The 27,582-nt window shown below is 42.5% G+C and overlaps 1 protein-coding gene across 2 annotated transcripts in view; it reads right to left on the bottom strand.

Moving 5' to 3' along the window:
* ttc7b (tetratricopeptide repeat domain 7B) overlaps nucleotides 1-27,582 on the bottom strand; it is a 477,499-nt gene that overhangs the window by 129,536 nt on the left and 320,381 nt on the right. For both annotated transcript variants that reach the window (XM_063045085.1, XM_063045099.1), the window contains one exon: nucleotides 12,032-12,172. In XM_063045085.1, the coding sequence (XP_062901155.1) occupies nucleotides 12,032-12,172 (141 nt within the window). The remainder of the gene's footprint in view (nucleotides 1-12,031; nucleotides 12,173-27,582) is intronic.

Genomic DNA, 27,582 nt, shown 5'->3' on the forward strand with positions numbered 1-27,582 from the left:
ATTCCAGTGCTTAGTTTGCATTTGTTCTGCCCTTATTAGCTCTTATCATCATTGCTCCTCCCTCCCTAAGTTGTTTTTAAAATATACGACCTAATTTGTCTTGGCAAAATTGAATTTCTGACCATGATCAGTGTCAAAGCTTCAAGAACAAGCATTGCCACGGTGCATTTATTAATATCTTGTTGCCTTCCTTAGTATTGACCATCCTCTCCAAATCTGCCTCTAACTTGCACCCTGCCCATAAATTCACTCAGTCCATTTCTGACACCTCCCTCCCCTTTCTCAATCTCTCTGTCTCCATCTCTGGAGACAAACTGTTGACCCCTGTCTCCTGTAAAAATGCTATTCCCTTTTCTCAGTTTCTTTGTCTCTGCCATATCTGTTCCCAGGATGTAGGCTTGTTTCCAAGAATGTCCTCCTTCTTCAAAGAATGGGCTTTCCTTTCTCCACCGCTGATGCTGCCCTGACCCGCATCTCCACCATTTCCTCGATATCTATGTTCACTCCACCTTTCTGTCACCGTAACAGTTCTCCTTGTCCTTACCTACCACCCCATGAGCCTTCATGTCTGACATCATTCTGTGCAATTTCCACCACCTCCAAAGGAATTGCACCACCAAACATACCTTTAACTTCCCCCCCTTCACTTTCTACAGGAATTGCTCCCTCCGTGATCCTCCTGTTCATTCTTTCCTCCCTACTAATCTCCCTCGTGGCACTTATCCCTGCAAGCGGCTGAAGTGTGACATCTGACCATTCACCTCTCCCTTATCTCCCCTCAAGGTCCCAAACAGTCCTTCCAGGTAAGGCAACAATTCACCTGTGAACCTACTGGGGTCGTCTATAGTGTCTGGTGCTCCCAATGCGGCCTCCTCTACATTAGTGAGACCTGTCATAAATTGGGGCACCACTTCATTGAGCAACTACACTCCAAAAGCGGAACTTCCTAGTGGCCAACCATTTTAATTCCAATTCCCATTCGCATTCTGACATGTTGGTCCACAATGTGCCACAATGAGGCCTCCCTCAGAGTGCAGGAGCAACACTTTATATTCTGTCTGGGTAGCCTCCAACCTGATGGCATGAATATCAATTGCTCCTTCCAAATATAAAAAAAAATTATCTCCCCCTCCCCTCTTCCTTTGTTCCCCAGTCTAGCCGCTTTCTCTTCTCACCTGCCTATCACCTTTCCTTGGGGACCCTTGTCCTTCTCTCCTCTCCTATACGATTCTTTCCTCTCCAGCCCTTTCCCTTTCCTACCTACCTATCTTACCCTGTCACCTTCTAGCTAGTCCTCTTTCCCCTCCCCTCTTCTTCCCCCTTCCTTTCCAGTCCTGAAAAGAGTCTCAGCCTAAAACATTGACCGTTTATTCATTTCCACACATGCTGCCTGACCTGCTGTTCCTCCAGCGTTTTGTGTGCGTTGGTCTCCAACATCAACTTGGTCTCCACCGCAAATTAACCAAGGTGTCTTTTGAATTCAAAATTCTGGATTATTAATATGAATATGAATAGCATGATTTTTCTGATCTTACTAAGTCCAAAATGCTGCTTCAATGCAAGGTTAAGAACAACCACAGTTGTTCCTTTAGCGTCAACAACAATAAAATTAAGTTTATTTCTAATCTAACTCTACAACCTCATCTATCATACCAAGGACATGACAGAAGGCCTCATCTGTTCCTACCTTCACATAAGGAGACAATACAGATTTCAGGATCTGTGGACTGTTTATTAAGAGAAATTCATTGAGAAGGTCTCCTTACAGTGCACTGATGGGCTACCCCCAAACTACATGAATTCCATCCACTTGGTGACCACAAAGGACATTATCCTCACCATACATTAACTCCCAAGAGAAATGCAGGGTACAGCATCAGCCTCCATGGCTTTGTGAACCTTTGACTCTGTCAACTGAGAGTGACTGACCCTGCAAAAGGGGCATGTGAGACGGCACTGAGAACTACAGTTTAATGATTCGGGAGCGTTGCACGAAAGTCCAAAGTAAACATCAGAAAAGGGGGCACCACCATCCTCCTAGCCTACCTTGTACAACACTGGCCTCGTCAATAACCCAACGAGTTGGTTAAGAGCAGCACAAAAGCTTAGCAGTTGGAGTAATGCTATTACACTGCCAGTGACCCAGGTTCAATTCCTATGTTGCTTGTAGATTCTCCTTGTGACCACATGTGTTTCCCCTGGGTACTCCGGTTTCCTCCCACATTCCAAAGACATTCCAAAGGTTAGGGTTAGTGAGTTGTGGGCATGCTATGTTGGTGCTAGAAGAGTGGCAACACTTGCAGGCTGCCCCAGCACATCCTTGGACTGTGTTGGTCATTGATGCAATTGACACATTTCACTGTATGTTTCAATCTACAAAGTGACAAATGAAGCTTATCGCACTACCTTTTTATCTAATCTCATCAAAGAGCACTGCCACAAGAAAGCAGCATCCACTATCAAGGAGCCCAACTATGCAAGCCATGCTCTCTTCTCACTACTACCATTGAACAGGAGGTACAGCAGTTTTAGGTCCCTTCACTCATTTCAACTCTGAACTGATTTCAAAACCTGTAGACTCTCAAATTCATGTTTTCAACATTATTTATTTATTTATTTATATTGATTTTATTTGCATAATTTGTCTTCTTTTCCACACTGGTTGATAATGTCTTTATGTATAGTATTTCATAATTCTGTTGTATTTCTTTATTGTCCTGTAACTGCTGCAAGAAAATGAATCTCAAGGTTGTACAAATGTGTAAATGGTGGCATGTATGTACTTTGATAATAAATTTACTTTGACTTTGATTTCAGAATCCAATGGAGGAAAGTCATCCTTGAGCCCAAGGGACTGCTTAAGAAGTTCCTGATGAAGGGTTTTGGCTCAAAACGTTGACTGTTTATTCTCCCCCATAGATGCAGTCTGACTTGCTGAGGTCCTCCAGCATTTTGCCGGAGAAGATCGCTTGCTGACACCCAGCTCTTCATTTACAGTTTCACGCTTCACTGCTGTTGCTCTGCAGGATTACCCATCTCATTTAAGGTTCTGCATATGCAACACTAATCTTCAGCTTGGAGCTAGAAAGATTCAGGCTATATGCTGCTTGTTTCATGATGATACTGACTTCAGATTCAGAAGTCTTTATCACACGCACATCGAAACACAGTGAAAGGTGTCATTTGCGTTAATACCCAAGTCAACCCAAGGATGTGCTGGGGGCAACCTGCAAGTGTCACCACACATTCTGGCACCAACATTCCCACTCTGTTCAGCAGAACTACACAAGCAACAACAGCAGAACTAAACCAGTCAACAACAAAGTCCCTTTCCCACCCACCCATCTAACCCCTCACACACACAGACAGGCTTCCAATCCCAAGACAGGCTGCCCCTGGGTCGCCAGTCCTCAGCCCTGGACTCTCCGATTGGCAGACATCAGACCTCCAACCTCTAGATCCTGACCCGGACTTGCAGGCTCAATTTTCAGGCTTTTACCTCCAGACTTGATCTTCGGATTTGCCTTCTGGATGTCACCCACCTCTGAGTGTCAACCCCAGAACTAGTCAATCACAGGAAGAGGAAAGGCATTACTGGTACTGCTTCAGGCTTTCGATTCTGGTCTCTACCACCCCACTCTGCCTCCTCTATAGCCCCCGTGAAGGGCCTCGGCTCAAAACATCAATCACCCTCTGAACTAAAGTGGGATATCTTCACTCATCTCAATACTGAAATAATTCCACAACCTATGGACTCACTTTCAAGCACTCTGCAAATCATGTTCTCAATATTAATTAATTAATTATCTATCTATCTATTTATTTATTGTCTTTCTTTGAATTTGCAGTTTGTCTCCTTTTGTACTTTGGTTGCTTGTTTATCTTTGAGTGTAGTTTTTTATCGATTCTATTATACTTCTATGTTCTACTGTGAATGCCCGCAGGAGAATGAATCTCAGGGTAGTAAATGGTGGTATACATGTCCATTGATAATAAATTTATTTTGAATGTTGAACTGCTTACTTCCTTCCATTGAAACTGCTCGACCCGCTGAGCTCACCCAGCATTCTCCTCCCTGACTTCTCCCCAAGGCTGCTAACTCAAGCTGAATGTGATGTGGATTAGGAGATGAAAATGATGGGGGTGGGGCGGTGTTGGAGGGGGAAAGATGTGGCGGTGGGGGCAATATCTGGCGGGCGTTTGAAGCCAGAAGTGATTGGGCATAGAGTTGGCAGAGGGCTGTTGTTGGTTGGTTACAAGCAGGGATGGGCTGGTCAATGGAGTCAACATAGAACATTACAGCACAGTATAGGCCCTTCAGCCCACGATGTTGTGCTGACCTTTTAACCAACTCTAAGATCAATCTAACCCTTCCCTTCTCCATAGCCCTCCATTTTCCTATCACCCTTGTACCTACCTAAGAGTCTCTTAAATGCCCCTAATGTACCCAATGGTGTTTTATTTCCTCTTATTTTGCTTCCAGATTTATTCTGCATTTCAAGTGCAGAGTTATGACTCACAGTAATAAGCATCCAGAAAATGGTTGAAGGAACTATTTTTGGAGAAAGTTTAAATGCTGTTCATTGATGAGAACGTCCTCCATACATTCGCACATACAAGAAAGTGAAACCTTGGCAAGCAGGAAGATGTCAGTGTTGCAGGGTAATCATCTGTATGTGCATGATCAGAAGGTGTTTACCTCCTCTGTATGTCTAAGCTGCTTATTTCACTTGCTGGAATGTTGTGCAAGCAGTCCTCCAATTCAACAGCACGGTTTGTTTTTTTAAAGCTTTATACCTCCCCTTGCACCTTTCCCCAGGATGAAAAGGTGTAAGCTGGAGATGTGCAGCCCACTGAACAGGTTAGGCCTCTCTTTACCACCGGAAGTTTAAAGTTCAAAGGTTCATTTATTACCAAAGTATGTAGGCAGTATGTTACCATACAACCACCTTGAGAAACAGGTAGTAACAGAAAATGGAAAAGAAAGTGATTAATATTCCACTTTGTTAACCATTAAAGCTTAAATATTTTCAGTTTGATGGTTTTTATACTCCATGGTTTGGAAGTATAAAAGACAAATCTCAGAGTTCTATACTGCATACATACTTTGATAATAAATGAACCTTTTAACCCTTGAAATCAACCATGATGGAAAGCCGGAGCAGACTCGATGGGCACAGCCCTCCCCACCACTGAGGACATCTTTAAAAAGCAATGCATCAAGAAGTGGCATCCATCATCAAGGAGCCTCACCATAAGGGTACATACCCTCTTCTTGATACAACTATCAGGGAGGAGGTCCTGGAATCTGAAGACCCACACTCAATGATTCAGAGACAGCTTCTTCCCCTGCACCATCGGATTTCTGAATGGTCCAGGAATATATGAACACTACCAAACTATTCATGTTTCTTAAACTATTTAATTTTGTAATTTACAGTTAACTTATGTCCTTGCACTGTTCTGCCGCCACAAAACAACAAATTTCATATCATGTATGTCAGAAATAATAAATCTGAGTCTGATTATAAACCTCATAAAACCAAGGGCATATTGAAACAGCTAATGTAGTCTGCTGTAGTCTTCATAGCTAAATATGACAATGAAATGCAATGAGACAACTGTCTGGAGCTGAACTATTTCAATGGTGTTGATTGGGGGATAATTGATGCTCAGAGTGGTGTTAAAATAACATCCTGAGCAAAGAAACAAGGTATCAATTTGACATAAAAATCACATTTGATTCACTATTGTTAATTGACTGAAATTCTCAGAGACCCCTTTTTGCTGTCAGTTAATAAAACAGGCAAAATACTATCACAACTATTTCTAAACTCTGTGGCTTTTTACTTGTGTTCAATTCTGGAATAGAAAGCTAGCAACAGCAATAGTGACCATGAAGCTTGGAATTACTGCAAGAAAGTTAACTGATTCCTTACCTAAACCAACCAGCACAAACCTAACCACTACAACTTAGCAACACTATAACCACTTTGATCACTTTGCACCGCAATGGACTTCCTTCTTTCTTGTAGAAATTGAGCATAATATTAGGTTTTGTGAATGTTGCTTATCTGATGCTATGTGCCTGTGATGCTTGCTGCGAGATTTTCATTGCACCTATGCATTCATGTAGAATACAGAACAGTACAGTACAGGACCAGGCCCTTTGGACTACATTGTTGTGCTGAACTAATTATATTAGTAATCAACTGCTCAACTAAAACTAATCCCCTCTGCCTACACAATGTCTCTATCCTTCCATTTCCTGCACATTCATGTGCTTTTCCAAGAGCCTCTTGAATGCCCTGATCTTATTTGCCTCCACCACTGCTCTGTGTAAAAAAAACCTGTACCATACATTTCCTTTGAACTTACACGCGCCCCCCCCCGCCCCATCTTAAAAGCATGCCCTCTGGTATTAGATATTTGAACCCTGGGAATTGATACCAGCTTCTATGCCTCTCATAATCTTATAAACTTCTTTCCTCAGCCTTTGTCATTCCAGAGAAAACAATCCAAGTTTATTCAACTCCTTACAGCACATACCCTCTAATCCAGGCAGCATCCTGGTGAACCTCTTCTGCACCCTCTCCAGATCTTCAAAATCATTCTTACAATGGGGTGGCTAGAACTGAAATGGGCGTCTGACAATAAACTCAGCTTTGGTTCAGCATGGTCTGTCAGAGAAATCAACTTGCTCTCCACATCCAGTCTAATGAATTGGTTATTCGTGGGTCACTACAATGTGATTGACTTGTGATTGCTCAAAGATAACTGAGGTGGATAATTAACATTGACCTAATCAGAAACCAATGAACAAATCAAACAGAATAATGCAAATATCACTCAGAAATTAACTGAATACAGCTTAAATAGAAACAAAACAATTTAATACTTCAATCAACAAATCTTGAAGACTGGAGTCTATAATTATCAATAAATAAAATATAATTAACAAGCATTCATTGACTCTATTTACATTAATAGAGCTATACAGTATGAAGCAGGCTCTTTGGCTCAACTTACCCATGTTTAAACTAATCTCATTTGCCTGGGCTTGGTTCATTTCTCTTTTGTCCATTTGTCTTGTCAACGTTGTTAAAGTACCGGCCTCTTACACTCACCACCCTTTGCAGGAAGAAGTTGCCCCTCAAGTCCTCTTTAAGTCTTTCCCTTTTCACCTTACACCTTTAGTCTTTGATTCCTTTTTCCTGGGAAAAAGACACTGTGGATTCAGCCTATCTATGCTCCTCAGGATTTATTATCCATCATGGAGGAGGCATAGGAGCCTGAAGACATGTGCTGAATGTTTCTGAACAGCTTCTTCCCCTCTGCCATCAGATTTCTGAATGGACAGTGAACCCATGAACACTAATTCAGTACTTTTCCCTCTCTTTTTGCATTACTTATTTAATTTATTTTTATATGTATTTCTTGTAATTTATAGTTTGTATTACTATGTACTACAATGTACTGCTGCCACAAAACTACAAATTTCATGACATATGCCGGTGATATTAAACCTGATTCTGATTTTGATTCCTTCTGTCTCCTATGCCCAAAGAACCTAAGTCCTAGCCTGCCCAACTTCTCCCTATAACTCGGGCCCTCAAGCCCTGGCAACATGCTTGTAAATTTTTGCACTGATGTGGGTGGTCCACACACTCCTTCATACATTAATGGCACCGAGGTTGAGAGGGTGGAGAGTTTCAAGGAGTGGATATCACCAATAGCCTGTCCTGTAGACAACATAGCTAAGAAAGCTCACTGTCATCTCTTCCTCCTTAAGAGGCTAAAGGAATCTGGATTGCCCCTGTGATCCTCACTAATTTTTATAACTGTACCTTTTGGATGTATCACGGCTTGGTATAGCAACTGCTTTGCTCGTGACCACAAGAAACTGCGGAGGGTTGTGGACACAGCTTGGTACATGACAGAAACCAGCTACCCCTTTATAGACTCAGCCTACAGTTCTCGCTGCCTCCAACATAATCAAATAATCAAAGATCCCAGCGCTCTAGACATTCTGCCATCTCTCCCCCCCCCCAACCCCCCATTGGGCAGAAGATACAAAAGCTTGAAAACACATACTACCAGCCTCAAAGACAGCTTCTATCTGACTGTTGTAGGACTATTGGTTGATCCCCTCGTACAATAAGAAGGAATCTTAATCTCACAATCTACTTCATCGTGGTCTTGTGCATTACTGTGTGCCTAAACAACACTTTGTAAGTGTAACACTTTATTCTGCATTGTTGTTTTCCCTTGTGTTGTACCACATACCCATTATTCTAATCTTGGCATACAGACCGACCACTGGTTAAACAAGTCAAGCCATCTTACAAGAAGATCAGGACTGTTTTGAAAACCTGGACTTCAGCATATTCAGGAAGGCGGCTACCTACAACCATCACGCCAACGTTGATGAATATGTGCGATCAATGACTGGCTACACAGGAAAGTGCATTGAGAACATTACTGTGACTAAAAACTTCACTGCCATGGAAAACAAAAAAAACATGGCTGACTGCAGGGATTCATGCACTGCTTAGGGATCAGGACAGTACCTTCAGATCAGGAGAGAGGATGACTCTAAAGTCAGCAAGAGCTGTGCTCTTTCATGCCATCAGGAAGGCAAAGTGAGAGTACTTACAGAAAGTTCACAAGACACCTTTGTGACACTGGGGGGACACAGCGCAAGTGGAAAGTGATACAAACCATGATAGATTACAAGTTTACCCTATGTGCCAATGACTGTGAGGCATACCTTCCTGATAGGCTGAATGCCTTCTATGCACGATTAGACGCAATAAATGACGTGACATTGAGGATAGCCCTTCCCCTCCTCCCCCTAAGGAACAGACACCCTGTCTGACCGCAGCCGAGGTGAGGAGGATCCTAGTCAGGGTAAACTCATGCAAAGCTGTGGGGGCACACAACATACCTGATCAGGTGCTGAGGGGTTGTACGGCCCAGCTAACAGAGATCTTAAAGGGCATCTTTAATGTCTCTTTAAAACAGTCCAGTGCCCCTGCAGGCTTCAAGGCAGCCATCATCATTCCAATGCCCGAGAGAGCGATGGTAACTGGCCTAAATGATTACGGCCCAGAGGAACTGACTTCAACAATCATGAAGTGCTTAGGGTGGCTGGTAACGAATCGTATAAAATCCCATCTTCCACACTTCTACACTTTCCAATTCACCTACTGCTTAAACTGGTGCACTGATAATGCCACAGCCTCTGCCCTCCACTCCGTCCTGTCCCACCTAGAAAACAACGCCTAACACACCAGAATTTTGGTCACTGACTTCAGCTCGGAGTTTAATACAATCATCCCTCAGAGGCTGGTGGGTAAACTGTCCTTGCTGGGACTCAACATCCTGCTCTGTAACTGAATCTTGGACTTCTTAATGGAAAGACAGAAGTCAGCAGGAGTTGGCAGTAACATCTCAGGATCTGTCACACTGGGCAGTGGTGTTTTCCCAGGGCTGTGCGCTCACCCATTGCCGTTCATGCTGCTGACTCATGACTGCACTGCAGGTCCAGCTCAAACCACATCATCAAGTTCACTGATAATATAACAGTAGTTGGCCTCATCAGCAACAATGATGAGTCGGCAAACTGAGAGGAGGTAAAGAGGCTTGTCAAATGCTTTGAGAACAACAATCTGAGTCTCAGTGTAGACAAGGTGGTTATGGACTTCAGTAAGGCACAGGTCAACCACTCTCCATTGCACATCCATGGCTCTGCTGTGGATGGAGTGAAGAGTACAAAGTTCCTTGGTGTGCACATAAAGGACGATCTAACCTGGACCAAGAACATCTCCTCATGAGTCAAGAAGGCACAGCAGCATCTATGCTTTTTGAGGAGACTGAGGCGTGCAAGACTCCCTGCCCTCATTCTATCAACTTCCTTCAAGACCACCATTGAAAGGGTCCTGCCCGGCTGCATCATTGTGTGGTACGGAAGCTGCAAAACATCGGACCACAAGACCCTACAGAGGACAGTAAGAACAGCTGAGAGGATACCATGGTCTCCCTCCCCCCCGCTCCATTTGTGACATTCACCAGCAGCATTGTAGATGAAGAGCCAGAAGCAATGCTGAGAATCCCTGCTGCCCAGACTCTTTGACCCACTATCGTTGGGAATGAGAAAAGGGCACAGAAGCATCAGGCTGTGTGACTAATGAATACCCTGCCACCACTGAGGTCTTGTCACTAGAACTTCGAGCTGTTTACTGTTTATCTGTATTGCACTCTACATGCATTTTGAATTATATTTTATTAACTTATTTACGATAATATTTTGCTTTGTGTTCTGTGTGTGATAAACGTTTGGTGGGTGCACTGTGGTCCGGAGGAATGTTGTTTCATTTGATTGTAGATATGTACAGACAGATGGCAATAAACTTGAACTTGAACTATTCCATTTCCATTACAATTGAAATGCTCCAACCATAGCAAATCTCCCCTGCACCCTCTCCAGTACATTTACATCCTTCTTATAATGTGGCAACCATAACTGTACATGATTCTCCAGTTGTGGGCTAATCGGAGTTTTGTAAAATTGTACTATGACTTCCCTCCTTGCTCTTCTATGGCCCAGCTCCTGTACGTCCCTTCAGCTACCAAAGGGTTGGGGATCTTCAGAGTTCTCCACTACCCAGACTAAGATTAAGTGAATAAATATATATTGGAACAGGTAGGTAGGAAGGGTTGAAATTAAACAGCCATGATTTTAATGAACGATGGAGGAGGCTGTAGAGGTTCATACCTCAATCTCTCATTTTTCTTTAATTTAGCGATGCAGCATGGTAACAGACCCTTCCAGCCCAAAGAGCTTGCATCGCCCAAATACACCCATGTGACCAATTAACCTACGAACCCATACATCTTCGGAATGTGGGAGGAAGCCTGAGCACCAGCAGGAAACTCATGCAGTCACGGGGAGAACGTACAAACCCCTCACAGACAGCTGAGGCCTCTAGAGTAGCATCATCCACAAAATAAGGTCCACTTTCATGCACACTGATGGCACTTGGCTCCCCTTCACTTGAACCCTCCAATTCTTTCCACAGCTTAAAGCTTAAACTTAAAGCTTAAGGTTGTACCTTTGTGTTCTATCTCTGTCTTGCTCCTCTATCCTCACAGACTGCTTTGTTTTTACGATACCCCTTATATCAACTCCTCAGCTCTCCACACCAGCCTCCTCTCCCTTTCATCAGCAGCGGGAAGCATACTTTCAGAATCTTAGATCCCCAATCTTTATTTCCTTTAATAAACCCCTCTAGCTCTTTCTTTCTTCATTCTCTGTAAAATCAACCTCTTTGATTATAGCTTTAGGACCAGCCAATCCATTCCTTCTTTGACACATCTCTGCAAAGCACTTAAAAAGCACCACACACATACAAGTAGGTATTGTCCAATGCATGATGGAAAATCAGAATCATAAAATCTGCATGCCTCCTTACTCTGTATATCTGTGTGTGTGTGCATTATGTTACATTTTTACGCATATATTTACCTTCAGCATCTGAAAACAACCATCAGGTTCTTGAACTGACCTGTCTTACAAACACCAGGTTCTTGAACAAACCCAACCTAAAACCACCAGGTTCTAGAACATACCTGTGCTGTGGCCACTAGGTTATTGAACAGACCTGGCCTACAAACCATCAGGTTCTTGAATAGACTTAAATATAACCATCAGATTCTTGAACTGACCTGTCATACAACCACAAGGTTCTTGAACAAACCTGCACAGCCCTAACCCTTCCTTAACAATGAAACACTGTGGATCACCATTTGCTCTTGTTTTATTTTGTACTAATGCCGTTTTGCACAATCTTTTTTCTCTTCACTTCCTTGTGTAATTCATGCTTTGTGTGTTGTCTGGATCTATGTGTCTATGATGCTACTGCAAGCAACTTTTACATTGTACCTGAACCTCACTGTAGGTGTGCACATGTCAATAAACTCGACTTGAAATAGTAGTCAAAAGAACAGCGGAGATTCACCGCAAATTAACCTGCGTGCAACCAGATCTGTGCCAGGGTCATCCAGGGGTGCATTGGTCCCTGCTTGGGCATGCTGCTTTGCAAGGATGAAGCCACTTCTGACAACGCTTGCTCCACTCTTGAGGCTGCGATCGATGTGGCATGCACTGAACCTGTGGGGGTGTAAGAAAGATGACCATCAGTGGCAAGGAAAGGCAACCATTTAAAACAGACACAACAATGAGATGGCACAGTACTTTACACTGTCAGACTCAACAACCACACACTGAAGCAGCCCTTTACCTACCTGTCCTAGCCTGCCCTCCGTAGACTGGTTTGGAGAGTTAATGTGCCTTGACACCTACCTCTTCTCATATTGTTATACTTTGCTCTGTAATCTCTCTGAAGTGCTCTGGAATGTTTGCAGTCTACCCTATATAAATGGAACATTCTTGTTTAGATAGAAAGAAACGTAATGGTTTTGGACCTAAATTTTTAATAGCTGTCTGACAAAATATTAATTAACTTATATTAATAGGATATGCATTTAAAATTAAAAAATAATAACCTGTGAATGGGAATAAAAAGCTTGCAGGTTCTTCAGCTGAGGGCAATGAGAAATAAACAGATTGCCCTTCATTCCTCCTGTACCAGAATGAAATTAGTTGATGATTCCTGACTGCATCAAACCCACTCAGGATTTAGCTTCAGCCGAAGCGTTTGATTTAATCACAACGAAAATAAACTGCAGGCAAGCCCACAAGTGCACTGGCTTAACTGGATTTATTTTTGGCTAATTATTCATTTGGATACTGCTGCATGTAAATGCCGACAGCACTGCCAGGATGTTAATTTTGGTGGGCAGAGACTGGTTCACAGTCTACCTGCCTTTAAAGTGATAAATAAAGATGGCTAGTACTGAGCTCTGTTGTTATCTTCCCACCTCTCTCAAGACCAGGAAATCAGAGATTTAAAACTTCACTAACTATAGTCCAGGTACGGCTTGATGGGACGAGGAAGATTAACAGTTCAGCACGGACTACATGGGATGAAGGACCCATTTCTGTGCTGTAGTGTTCTAAGCCTGTGTAAAAATTGCACAAGGTTGCTAACTCGCATGTTGGCCTCCGCTTAACAAGCCATTCTTCCTTGCTGGGTTTGACTTCCTCCTACTTGCTTTCACCTGCCTTTCTCTTGAGTGTATACACGTTCTACCTTCCCTCTTACAGATGGGCTGCCAGTGCACGGAAGGGAAGGACACGGAGTAGCGGTTGAGCCAGCACAGTCTGTAATTTACCAGCCAATGATCTTCCGCTGGAGAATGGACGTGTTAGAATTCCCTGTTCAGCATCTGCACTCTTAAACCCACATTCAGAAGACAAGCAAAGGGTTGAAATAAAACTCTAAGTTCTATGGCCAGGATATAAACTACTATTATATATGAGGAATATCAACTATTAAAGCATAGCCGTTAGCATAACGCTATTACAGAGCCAGCAACCCAGGCTCAATTCCCACCACTGTATGTTGTCGCCATGACTGCGTGGGTTTCCTTCAGGTGCTCCGGTTTCCTCCCACACTCCAAAGGCGTATGGGTTAGTAGATTAAATGGTCATGGGGGTGTAATAGGGCGGCGTGGGCCTGCTGAGCTGGAAGAGCCTGTTACCGTGCTTTATCTCTAAATAAAAACAAATAATAATTTAAGCAGGTAACTGGTATCAACTACAGATAGGTTTTATCTCATGTTTATGAATCTTCCTGGACCCTGCTTGACAGTACAAAACAGCTGATAGCAAATTACCAGCCTCTTTTGCATCTCAACATTGCTGGTCAACAGATACAAAAATAGATGGAGAGATGCAAATCGGGCTGCTGACATGTCATCATATGGTTGTCACCATCACAGAAGTTTGAAATTAAAATCACCAACTCTGTGGTTAACTTGCTGGGTCTTTTCCTGTGTCCTGAAAGGACAGGAGGATTTTCTCTGGATAACCTGGTACTATCTGCTGGTCCCTGTCTAACAAAGGCTCAACCTGTAGCATTAATTTCCCACATTCAAATCTTGATGTATTCCTGTTTGTGTACTTCCAACACTTTCTGCTTCAATTTTATGATTCTCCATAAACCTATTAATAAAGAAAAAGAAATTGAAATTTATTTATTTAGAAATATGGCACGACAACAGGAGCTTCTGGCCTGTTTAACATTAAGCTTCTGTTTGCACTTCAAGATTTATTTTAATGTTTTTAGTTGACAATGACATTACCACTGAAGCTAGCTTTTGTAGCCCAGTTTTTCCAGTTTCAGAGGGCAGCTAAGAGTGAATTACATCACTGTGGGTTTAGAGTATATAATTCAGAGTAGGCAAGGAGGCAGGTTTCTTCCCCTGGAGGACATTAGTAAACCAGATGGATTTTTGTAATAATATGGTGGTTTCATGATCTCTATAAGTTTTATTCCACCCCCCAGATTTTATTTAACTTACTGAATTTAAATTCCCCCCTCATTCCCCATGAACTCTTGCTAATCCCATTACAACTCAAACCTGTCTCCAAGTCATTAGACAACAATGGAACAAGGTGGTTGATTAGTACGTGTGTCAACGGTTACATGGAGAGGACAGGAGAATGGAGTTGAGAGGGATAATAAATCAGCCAAGATGGAACAGTGCAGAATGGGCCAAATGGCTTCATTCTGCTCCTATGTTTTATGGAACTGTTACCCTGGATTAAAAGTATTCTGAGAATTCTAAAATTAACACATCTGAAGTTTTGTCAGGAAAACAGAGTAAGCTGTAGAATCCCACAAGGCCACTAGGAGAACGTACAAACCCCTTACAGACAGCGGTGGGAAGTGAGCCTGGGTCGCTGGCTTTATCATAGCATTATGCTAACTACTACGCTACCGTTTCGCCCCAAATGGATTGATAACATTTCTGTTGCATACTAGGTTCACATGGTCACCGTACAGAATAGATTGTTATATGACAGATTTGATATATCATAATTAACTGACTAAATTACTCCCTTTAAACTATCCTACTTGTCTGGATTAATGTTTCGATGACAGAACAGTTAATTGCACTGATGTTTTCTACTGATCAAGATCTGAAAGTGATAAGAATTATGACTCATGCAAAATAAACAGACTTGAGATTTGGACAAGCACAGAGAGACAACAAACAAAGCGTCTGTGTGCAGCCCAGCAAAGCCAATCAACGGCATGACTTCAGCCTCAGCACATGCGGAGCGAAGAGAGGGCAGACGGAGGGAAGGCAAAGTGTGCTGCAACACAAGACGGGCAGGAGTAGCTGCATGTCATAGATCACTATTGCTGGCCAAGTGCATTTGAATCTCGTGGTAATTGAGACCCCGAGGGAGACAGAGCAGGGGAAGGGCAGCACACAGCAGCAGCCATGGCCTGTAGCACTAGATCATGCTACTGCTGATGGAGAATCTACATTGACATTCGAAGAGGACAATAACGTGACTGAATGACTGAATCGAACCAGTAGGGCTGTAAATGAACTCTTACTTACAAACTGAAAAAAGGGATAAAAAACCATGAAAGTAAGCGTCTGGAGGATTGCCTTTAAACAACAGATCAAACCAGCAATTAAAATCGCATCAAAAACTCTTGCAAGTATATTTGCGAATATCTTCAAATATATTTCCTTTAAACATAAGGTGTTGCTGACCCATTCTTCACTATATTTGTAACTTTTGAGAAACCATAAACACAAGAGATTCTGAAGATGCTGGAAATAAAGAGCAACGTACACAAAATGCTGGAGGAACTCAGCAAGTCAGGCAGCATTTATGGATGGGTAGCCTCCAACCTGATGGTATGAACATTGATTTCTCTAAGATGTGGTAATCTCTCTCCCTCCACTTTCTCTCTTTTTCAATTCCACATTCTCATTCCCCCATTACCTCCTTCTCTTCTGCTCAGCTACCAACTCCTCCCTCTAGTTCTCCTCCTCCTTCCCTTTCTCCCATGATCCACTGTCCTCTCCTATTAGATTCCTTCTTCTGCAGCCCTTCACCTCTTCCATATATCACCTCCCAGCTTAATAGGGGATGAAGTAAGGAGCTGGGATGTGATAGGTGAAAGAAGGGCTGAAGATGGAGTAGAGAGTGGACCATGGAAGAAGGGGACGGAGGAGGGGAATATCCCCTCCTAGCCTCTTACTTCATCCACCCTTCCCTCACCCACCCACCCACATTACCCCTCAGCTGGCCTCACCTATCATCTGCCAGCTTGTACTTCTTTCCCTCCCCACCCACTCATCTTTTTATTCTGGTTTCTTCCCTTTCTTTCCAATTCTAATGAAGGATCTCCACCCAAAATGTCAACTATTTATTCCGCCCATAGATGTTGTCTGACCTGCTGTTCTTCCAGCATTTTGTGTGTTGCCTTGAGTAACGATGGCACTTTAGTGCAATACAGGGCAGATTCACATATGGAGGCATCACTGTCTCTCCCACTGAGTGGCTCGAGGATACTGCACCACAGTCCTCCAACTCCTACTCATCTGGCAGGGGTAGGAAGTTGGCAGGCTGTGCAACTGTGGAAGACATCTGCACCTGTCCTCCTCCAATACTAACATGCACACATTGTTGTCTTTTAGCAAGAGAGAGGGAGACCAGGAAGGGCTGGTACTGTAGCCCACTGACAGGACAAAGCTGTAACTTATTGCCAGTTCGCTGAATTGCAGAATTCTTTGTCACAGATGGCTGTGGAGGCCAAGTCATTGGGCATAGTTAAAGCAGAGGCAGGTAGTTTCTTGATTAGTAAGGGAATCAAACGTTACTGAGAGAAGGCAGGAGAACGGGGTTGAGAAGGAAAATAAATCAGCCATGATGGAATGATGGAGCAGACTCGTTGGCTGAATGACCTAACTTTGCTGCTTTGATTTATGGTCTTATGGTCTTTATTACATTTGCAGATGCAGTGGTTAGCATAATGCTAATACAGCACCATGGACCTGGATACAACTCCTGCAACTGTCTGTAAGAAACTTGTACGTTCTCCCCAAACCATGCAGGTTTTCTCTGGGTGCTCCAGTTTCCTCCCACATTCCAAAGACAAACTGGGTAGGTTAATACATTGTGGGTATGCTATGTTGGCGCGGGAAGCATGGAGACACTAGTGGGCTGACCCCAGCACATCCTCAAACTGTATGGTAGTTGACGCAAACAACGCATTTCACTGTATGTTCTGAGGTACATACGAAAAATAAAGCTAATCCTTAAAAAGAACTGTGGGATGGTAAATGGAATATTTCTGATCTGTAGAACTTAGCTCCACACATTGTCAGTCCACTTACCAACACCATGGAAGTTTGGAATTGAAATCCTCCACACTATTGCAATAATGCAGTGAAGAATGTTGCTACATGCCTGACAACAAGCACTGTTCTTTACTATAGCAGGTCTCAGGCATTTTCTACACTATACATAAAAAAGAGCAATTAAAAGCCTTCAGCTCTGGATCGGTGACTCATGATGGTGTGTTGTTTTCCCATACAGTTTATCAAAATGCAGGACCAAACACTGACATTTGCACTGCCTAAAGAAGGCAGCAGTTAATTGATACCAATTTGCAAGCTAGGATCTATCTCTGAAATCCCAAGACCTTCAATTCTTTGAGGAATGGTTCCAACAGATGCCCTGCAACCTTGGCCAGGAGATACAAGGGAGTCTGCAGATGCTGGGAATCTACAGCAGCACACACAAAATGCTAGAAGAACTCAGCGGGTCAGGCGGCATCCATGGAGGAAAATGAGCAGTCAGTGTTATCTGTCAAGACCCTTCATTAGGAGTGATTCCAAACTTCATTCATGATGAGAGATCCTCAGTCTGTTCGTCATGGGCAAGCCTAGACAAAGAGTGTCAGAAGAACCTCTTCTTTTCAATGCTGCCCAGCTAATACCCACATAAATGTACTCCCAGTGTATAACACAGACTTCCTCTCGATGTCAACAAAAGAGCTGCTCATTGACTTCAGAAAGGAGGGTGGTGCACAAGCTCTTCTCTACTTCAAGGGTGATGAGGTTGAGAAGGTTGACAGGGTAGCCTGCCCTGGTCCAACCACATTGATGTCATGGCCAAGAAAGCTCACCAAAGCTTCCTCGACTCTTACCAATTTTTATCGATGCTCCACCAGAAAGTGTTCTGTCTGGCTGCATTCAACTTGGTATGGTAAGTGCTCTGCGCATGACTGCAAGAAACTTCAGGGAGTTGTGGACACAGCTTAGCACACCAGGGAAACCAGCCTCCCCTTCATGCACTGTTAATGTTATCACTGCCTCGCTAAATCAGCCAGCATAATAAAATACTGATCTCACCCCAGGCATTCTCTCTTCTTTCCTCACCCCTTACCAGAAGATATAATAGCCTGAAAACATGTGCCATCAGAATCAAGAACTGTTTCTAACCCACTGAACAGAACTCTCATACAATAAGATAGACTCTTGGCCTCACAATCTACCTCATTATGTTCTTACACCATACCGTTCACCTACACTGCGTTTTTTCCAAAGATGCTGAGTTCCTCCTGCATTCTATGTGTGCTGCTCTGGATTTCTAGCATCTGCAGAATCTCTAGTGTTTATGACTTGTAGCACTTTTTCAGTAGCTTGTTAATTTATTTTGCATCGTGATTGTTTTACCTTATTCTACCTCAATGCACTGGGTAATGTTTTGGTCTATATGAAGAGTATGCAAGATGAGTTTTTCACTGTATCTTCTACATGTGACAATATACAAATACCAGCATGTTTATGTAGGTTAAGAATGACAGATTGTCCAGCGTCGGCAGTGTTGAACAACTATTGCTATCAAAGTCATCCCCAAGCGACTATATAATAGCAACAAATAGCCTTAGGTTTTGGGGCATGATTGCCATTGGCAAGATTGGCATTTATCACCAATCCATATAACCTTCTTGCTTTCCCTGTTGTCTAGAGGACTTAAAACATAGACCATAGAACAATACAGCACAGTACAGGCCCTTCAGCCCATGATGTTGTGCTGACCATTTAACCTATTCTAAGATCAATCTAACCATTCCTTCCTACATACCTTTCCATTTTCCTTTCAACCATGTGCTAATCTAAGAGTTTCTTCAATGCTACTAATGCAGCTGCCTCTACCACCCCTCATGACAGGGCATTCCACGCATTCCACTCTGTGTAAATAAACTTACTTCTGATATTCCTCCTGTACTTTCCTCCAAACATATTAAAATTATGCCTCCTGGTATGAGCCACCTCTGCTTGAGAAATAGACTCTTGTTATATAATCAACCTATGCCACTTATCTGGTACACTGCTATCAAGTGATCTCTGATCCTCCTTCATCCGAAAGGAATATGTCCTTGCTTGCTCAAGTTATCCTTCTAAGAGATGCCCTCTAATCCAGGAGCATACTGGTAAATCTCTTCTCCACTCCCTCTAAAGCTTCTATATCCTTCCTACAATGGTGTGACCAGAACTGAACACAATATCCTAAGTGTGGTCTAACCAGAGTTTTATAGACACCGGAGAGTGCAGATGCTGGAAATCCAGAATAAAATCCGCAAATCACTGGAGGAACTCAACAGGTCAGGCAGCATCTGTGGAAATGAATAAACAATTGATGTTTCGGGCCAAGTCCCTTCTTCAGGACTGAAAAAGAAGGGGGAAAATGCCAGAATAAGAAAAATGGGTGAGGGGAACAAGGACTAGCTAGAAGGTGAAGCCAGTTCTGTGGAAAAGGTAAAGGGCTGGAGAAAACCAAAAGATATAGGAGCAGAATTAAGTCATTTGGTCGACTGAATCTGCTCTGTCATTCCATCATGGCTGACTTATTATCCCTTTCAACTCCATTCTCCTGCCTTCTCCCTGTAACCTTTGATACCTTGATTAATCAAGAACCATTAATTTTCCTTACATATTGGATGCTGATCTGTTAGATACTACAGTATTATGAGTATGAACCCTTCGATGAAGGGTTTCATTGGAAGAATTTATAATTTACTATTACAATGGGATAAGAATCCTTTATTTAAGATTAAACAAGACTGGGAAAAGGAACTTAACTTGACTTTTATGATGGAGGATCAGATGCGGATTCTGAAGCTGGTTAACTCTTCTTCGATCTGTGCTACTCATTCACTGATTCAATTTAAAATTGTACATCGTTACCATATGACGAAGGAGAAATTGTCTAAAATATTTCCTAATGTTGATAGTTATTGTGATAGATGTAAAACTGAGACAGCTATACTGACACACGTTTTGGTCTTGTTCTATACTGGAATAGTTCTAGAAGTCAGTTTTTTCGACAATTTCTAAATCTCTTAAAATTAATTTACTACCTAACAAATTAACTGGCTTTTTGGAATAATTCCTCAAAATATCCGTGGTATTTCTTTGTCTAACCAACATGTTATTGCATTTGTTACATTGATAGCTAGGAGGGCCATTTTGTTGAAGTGGAAGGATACATCGGCTCCCACTTTGTCATAATGGTTCTCTCAAGTGATGCTATGTCTTAGTTTGGAGAAAATTAGAAGTCAAACCTTTGAACCTATGTTTGATCTTGAGAAAAGATGGGGTTCATTTGCTCTTTACTATCATTTGAGTTAATTGATAGATATCCTCCACGATCTAATTGTAAATTTTTGGCACATTTTTTTTTGTTGGCGATTTGATGTTTATCTTTAGAAGCTTTTGTATGACGCATAGTTCCGGGGTTGAACACCTAATGGGTTTTTTTTTCCTTACTTTTTCCTGCTTAGTAGGGTTTTTTCCTCTTTTTTTCATCACCAATAATTTTTTCAATCTTTATAATAATGTTTTTTTCTTCAGACATCGTAAGTGTTGCTTACTTCGATGTACTCTTGTAAATTTTGGATAATAATAATAATAAAAAGATTTGAAAAGAACCTATCACCTCTGCCTTAAGTATACCCAATGACTTGGCCTAAGTTTTCTTCATCTCTTCTCTAAATGAATGACCCTCTATTGTAAGGCTATGTCCTCTGATCTTAGATTCCCACAGCATAGGAAAGATCTTGTCCACATCTACTAGATCTAAGCCTTTTGATTTTTGAATTTTCTCCCCATTTAGAAGATAGTCCATGTCTTTATTCTTTCTACCTAAGTGTATGACTATGCACTTCCTTAAAATATATTCAATTTGCCACTTCTTTGCCCAAACTCCCTCTGCAGACTCACTGCTTTCTCAACACTAATTGCCCCTCTACCTATCTTCGTATCGCTGGCAAATTTGGTCACAAAGCCATTGATTTTGTCATCTAAATCATTGACGTATAAGGTGAAAAGAAGCGGTCTCAACACTGACCCCCGCAGAACGCCACTAGCCACTGGCAGCCAATCAAAAAAAGGCCTCCTTTATTCATACTTTTGCCCCCTGCCAGTCAGCCAATCTTCTATCCATGCTAGTAATTTTCCTCTAATAACATGGGTTCTTAGCTTGTTAAGGAGTGTTGGCCAGAAAGAATGACAATCTATAAATCAGTGAATTCACATGAATCAAGGACAGTGGAAACAGACAGACGAATTGTCTTTGTTCTTGTTGTATGCTTGGGGATGCAAGCTGCCATTTTGTGACACTTTATTCTCCATTTTGTGGACTTGATCAATGTTTTAAAGAAGACATAATGATTCTTTAGGCAATCCGCTGGACTGGAGATCATTTCCAAATAAGAAGTTATTTGTGAGATGTTTTTTGGTTGGCTATAACATACAAGTTTGTGAATGTTGGGGTTGATGCCTGCCTGAGGTGAATCGAGCTCATTGCTGATTGAGAACAAAGAGCCATAAATTATTGACTGTCACTTGATGGGAAGAAGGCAATAAGTTGATGCTAGCTTGGAGCAGAGCCAATAACAAGGTGTTAACGGACAGACACATGTCCTGTGGCCAATGACACTGGAATGCGATATTTGAATTGATAAGGAGTGGATATAAAAGTGGATACTTCGTGTGTGTTGGTAGCGGTAACTTCGAAGAATAACCATCGCAGATACAAGCGTAAGCAACTCTGTGTGGAACACATTGCGAGTGAATCGGGACAACGAGGAACGCCTGGCCAGTGTAAACTCCCTTGCCCGGGTAATACCTTTGCTATTCTTTGACTATTCAGGAGAGTCAGGGATACCTAGTGAGTGTGCACACAAGGTATCTGGTGTATGAATTCACATACTTATTAGTTTAAACAATAAAGGTACTTGTCAGTAAATACAGATCTCTCTGTACCTCACTAATCATCGTTATAAGTAATAGGTTTTTTTTTAACAACAGCAGCGTCATGTGCGGCACCTTGTAAAATGCCTTCTGAAAATACAAATAAACAACATTCACTGATTCTCTTCTGTCTTTCCTGGCTATTATTTCCTCAAAAAATTTCAACGAATTGTCAGACTAGATTTCCACTCAAGGAAACCAAGCTGACTTTCGCCTATTTTATAATGTGCCTCCGTGTATCCTGATTCTTCATACTTAATAATGCACTCTAACATCCTCCCAACCACTGAAGTCAGGCTAACTGACCCACTATATCCTTTCTTCTGACTCCCTTCCTTCTTAAAGAGTGGAGTGACATTTGCAATGTTCCAATCATCCGGAATCAAGACCTTATCAAATGATGATGTTGACTCAAACCTGAGAGGCTAGTGTCGGGCATTTTCATGCCTTATAAGGCGTAGTTCGAAAGGCTGTGTGGGGCGCTGCTCCTCGCACAGACATTTCGCAGTATTATTTTACGAGGCCAAGTTGCGAGCTTGACATCAACCCGGCGTGGATGGAGAGCAGTCTGGGGGCAGTCTGTCACTGGATCGAACTCAGGAACCTACGTTCTCAATCTCACCGCGCTATCAACCTCCACCTTAAATACAGTATACCTGGTGACTTGACCTGCATAGCTGTCTGTGGCAATGAATTCCACAGATTCACCACCCTCTAAAGACATTTTCTTCATCTCTGTTCCAAATGGACGTTCTAGATGAACGTCTCTCCATTCTGAGGCTGTGTCCTCTGGTCATAGACTCTCCCACGATAGGAAACATCCTCTCCACATATATTCTATCTAGGCCTTCAGGAAATCCTTCTCAAACAGCAAGAAGAAGAAAGCTGATAGGACAGCAGAGTGGACCATGAGAGAAAAAGGAGGAGAGAGGGCACCTTGGGAGGTGATAGGCAGGTGAGAAGAGGTAAGTGGCCAGAGTGAAGAATAGAAGAAGAGTGAATGGAGAGGGGGAAAACATTACAGGAAAGAGATATCAATGTACATGCCATCAGGTTGGAGGCTACCTAGATGCACTAGATGAGTTGTACTCCTTCATCCTTAGAGTGGCCTCATCATGGCGAAAGAGGAGGCCATGGACCAGATGTTGGAATAGGAATGAGGATAGGAATTAAAATGGTTGGCCACCGTGAAATTCTGCATTTGGTGGATGTAGCGAGGGTGCTTGACAAAGCGGTCGGTCCCCAAACCTATGTCGGATCTCACCAGTGTAGAGGAGGCCCTATTGGGAGCACCGGATGCAACAGATGACTCCAACAGATTTTCAGGTGAAGTGATGCGTCACCTGGAATAACTGTTTGGGGCCCTAAATGAAGGCAAGGGAGGAGGTGAATGGGCATGTGTAACATTTCTAAGATTAGAGGGGAGGGATGAATGGACAAAGGAATCATGGAGGGTGTGATCCCTGCGGAAAGCAGAGAGTGGGATGGAGGTAAAGATGTGTTTGATGCTAGGATCCCTTGAAGATGGCGGAAGCTGCAGAGAATGATGTGTTGGATGCGGAGGCTCATGGAAGCAGTAGGTAAGGGCAAGAGGAACTCCATCACTGTTAAGGTGGTGGGAAGATGGGATAAGTGTGGATGTCTAGGAAATTGAGGAGATCCAGGTGAGCACAGCATCAACGGTGGAAGAAGGGAAACCCCGTTTTTCGATGAAGGAGAACATTTCTGATGTACTGGAAAGGAAAGCCTCATCCCAGGAATAAATGTGGTGGAGACAATGGAACTAAGAAAAGGGAATAGCATTTTACAGGAGACAGGATGGGAAGAAGTATAGTCAAAATAGCCGTGGGAATTGGTAGGTTTATAAAAGATGTCGGTAGGCAGTTTGTCTCCAGAGATGGAGACAACAAGGTTGAGAAAGGGGAGAAAGGTGTCAGAAGTGGACCAAGTTAATTTAAGGGCTGGGTGGAAGTTGAAGGCAAAATTGATGAAATTGACAACCTCAGCATGGGTGCATGAAGCAGCATCAATGCAGTTGTCAATGTAGTGGAGGAAGAGATGGGGAATATTACCAAGGAAGATTGGAATATGAACTGTTCTACATAGCCAACAGAAAAGCAGGCATAGCTGAAGCCCATGTGGATGCCCATGGCTACCCCTTGAGATTGGAGAAAGTGGCAAGAGCCAAAGGAGATATTGTTGAGGGTGAGGACCAGTTCTGCCCAATGGAGGAGAGTGGTGGTGGAAGGGAAACTGGCTGGATATTTTGTTGAGGAAGAAGTTAAAAGTTCAAAGTAAATTTATTATCAAAGCACATATATGTCACCATACATTTTCTTGCAGGCATAATCAATAAACCCATAACAGAGTCAATGAAAGACCGCACCAACAAAGCGTTCAACCAGTGTGCAAAAGACAATAAAATGTGCAAATACAAAAAAGAAGGAAAAATAATAATAAACAAACAAACAACTAAATAAATATGCAAGCCATAAATATTGACAGCATGAGTTCTTGAAAGTGAGTTCATAGTTTGTGGGAATGGTTCAATCATGGGGTAAGTGAATTTCAAGAGCATGATGGCTGAGGGATAATAACTGTTCCTGAACCTGGTGGTGTGACTCCTGAAGCTTCTGTACCTTCTTCCTGATAGCAGCATTGAGAAAGGAGCATGTCCTGAGTGGTGGGGTCCCTGATGATGGATGCTGCTTTTCTGCAACAACGCTCCATGTAGATGTGCTCAATGGTAGGGAGGACTTTACTCATGATGGACTGGACCATATTCACTACTTTTTGTAGGATTTTCTATTTAAGGACATTGGTGTTACCATGCCAGGGTTGTGATGCAGCCAGTCAATATACTCTCCACCACACATCTATCGAAGTTTGTCAAAGTTTTAGATGTCACGCCCAATCTCTGCAAACTCCTAAGGAATTAGAGGTACTGCTGTACTTCCTTTGTAATTGCATTTACGTACTAGGCCCGGGCAAGTCCTCTGAAATTATAACACTGCGGAATTTAAAGTTGCTGACCCTCTCCACCTTTGATCCCCTAATGAGAAATGGCTCATGGACCTCCATTTTTTTGCTCCTGAAGTCAATAATCAGCTCCTTGGTCTTGCTGATTTTGAGTAAGAGTTTGTTGTTGCAGCATCAACGGACAGCTTTAAGGTCTTCCTTTCCGGACTCTTATACAGCTGCAACATTACCTCATGGTTTTGAATCCCCTGACTAATGAAGCCAACACACCATATCCTTATGAACCACCCTATCAACTTGCAGACAGCAAAATCTGAATTGCCCTATTAAGAACATCTCTGCACTGTAAAACATAAGATGTCATTGGAAATTTTAATGAAGTAAAAGGTTGCAGCTATCCTACAACTAGAAAAGTAAGAAAAAATATGCAGCATAATGGTAAATGAATGGTGTCTGTTGAAAATGTTTAAAGTGGTATAGTGTAAAGGAGAACAGGTGGTTAGTACTGGGTAAGGGGCATGGTAGTGGTGGAGGTATCAGGAGATAATGAGAGCTGGATGTAATGACCCCCTCACCCAGGTTTGCAAGGTCCAGGGTCAGAGTCTGGAGTTCAAGGCCCATGACTGGTGAGTCCTGGGGTCAAAACCAAAATCTGATGCCTGATGGTCAAAGACTGAAGTTGGTGAGTTTAGAAATCAAGGCCCGATGGTCGAAGCCCCTTGGTTGGCATGTCTGGAAGTTGTAGGATTGATGTCTGCGAATCTGATAATGTGGGATAGGTTCTGGAGGTTAGAGGTCAGAAGGCTGCCTGTCTGGGGTTGAAGACCTGTCTGTGTGAATGAATTGGTGGGTGGGAGGGAGGGAGGGAAAGGGGCTTGTTTTGCTCTTCACGTTTTGTTGCAGTTGCAGTTGTTGCTATTTGTGTTGTTCTGCTAAATATTGTGGACATGCTATGTTGGCACCTGTATGTATGGCGACACTTGTGGACTGCCCCCAGCACATCCTTAGGTTGTGTTGGTTGTTAACGCAAATAACGCATTTCACTGTACGCATTCAATGTAAATGTGATAAATACATGAATCTGAATCTGAGCTGTTAAATTGACTGCATGCACCTTCGATTCCCATCACAATTATCTGTCTAGTCAAGCAGCAATTAATATCCTTCCATTTTCAATATTTTTTAAACTAATATTCAAGGATAATTTTAAAATATGCAATTCTTTTCATGCTTATCGACTTGTTCCTCTGGGTTGCTGGCAACAGTGCTTTGCAATTTAATCTTGCAGAATCCTGGAAAGATGCCGGTCCCAGAGATAGATGATGGATTAACAAGATCAGACAAAAGGTGTAAGGGCACAACAGCAACTTGGATTGGCTGAGACTTTCTCTATTCTAGTGTAACTGGTGCCTGTACACTAGCTGTCCAAGCTGACACATGCAGCCCGAGAGATGACAATCTCTACTTCGAGGCTCAAGTGTAATCATCTTTAAAATTTCCATAATAAAAACAGAAAACGATGGAAAGACTCAGAAGGTCAGACATCATCTGTGGAAGGAGAAACTTAATGTTTTAGAACAGAGAACATAGAACATTACAGTCTGTCCTTCAGCCCACAACATTGTGCAGACCTTTTAACCTATTCTAAGATCAATCCAACACTTTCTTCATCTATGTGCCTATCTAAGAGTCTTTTAAATGTCCGTAACGTATCAGCCTCTACCACCATCCCTGGCAGCACATTCCACACACCCACCACACTGTGTAAAAAAATTATCACTGACATCCCTTTATACTTTCCCCCAATCACCTTAAAATTATGCCTCCTTGTATTAGCCACTTCTGCCCTGGTTAAAAAACTCTGGCTGTCCACTCAACCCACAGCGGCATGCAAAAGTTTTGGCACCCCTGGTCAAAATTTCTGTTACAGTGAATAGTTAAGTGAGTAGAAGATGAACTGATCTCCAAAAGTCATAAAGTTAAAGATGAAACATTCTTTTCAACATTTTAAGCAAGATTAGTGTATTATTTTTGTTTTGTACAATTTTAGAGTGAAAAAAAAGGAAAGAAGCATCATGCAAAAGTTTGGGCACCCCAAGAGATTTGAGCTCTCAGATAACTTTTACCAAGGTCTCAGACCTTAATTAGCTTGTTAGGGCTATGGCTTGTTCGCAGTCATTGTTAGGAAAGGCCAGGTGATGCAAATTTCAAAGCTTTATAAATACCCTGACTCCTCAAACCTTGTCCCGACAATCAGCAGCCATGGGCTCCTCTAAGCAGCTGCCTAACACTTTGAAAATTAAAATAAATGATGCCCACAAAGCAGGAAAAGGCTATAAGAAGATA

This window comes from Mobula hypostoma, chromosome 1 (assembly GCF_963921235.1).
Source record: "Mobula hypostoma chromosome 1, sMobHyp1.1, whole genome shotgun sequence".
In the NCBI taxonomy this organism is placed as follows: domain Eukaryota; kingdom Metazoa; phylum Chordata; class Chondrichthyes; order Myliobatiformes; family Myliobatidae; genus Mobula; species Mobula hypostoma.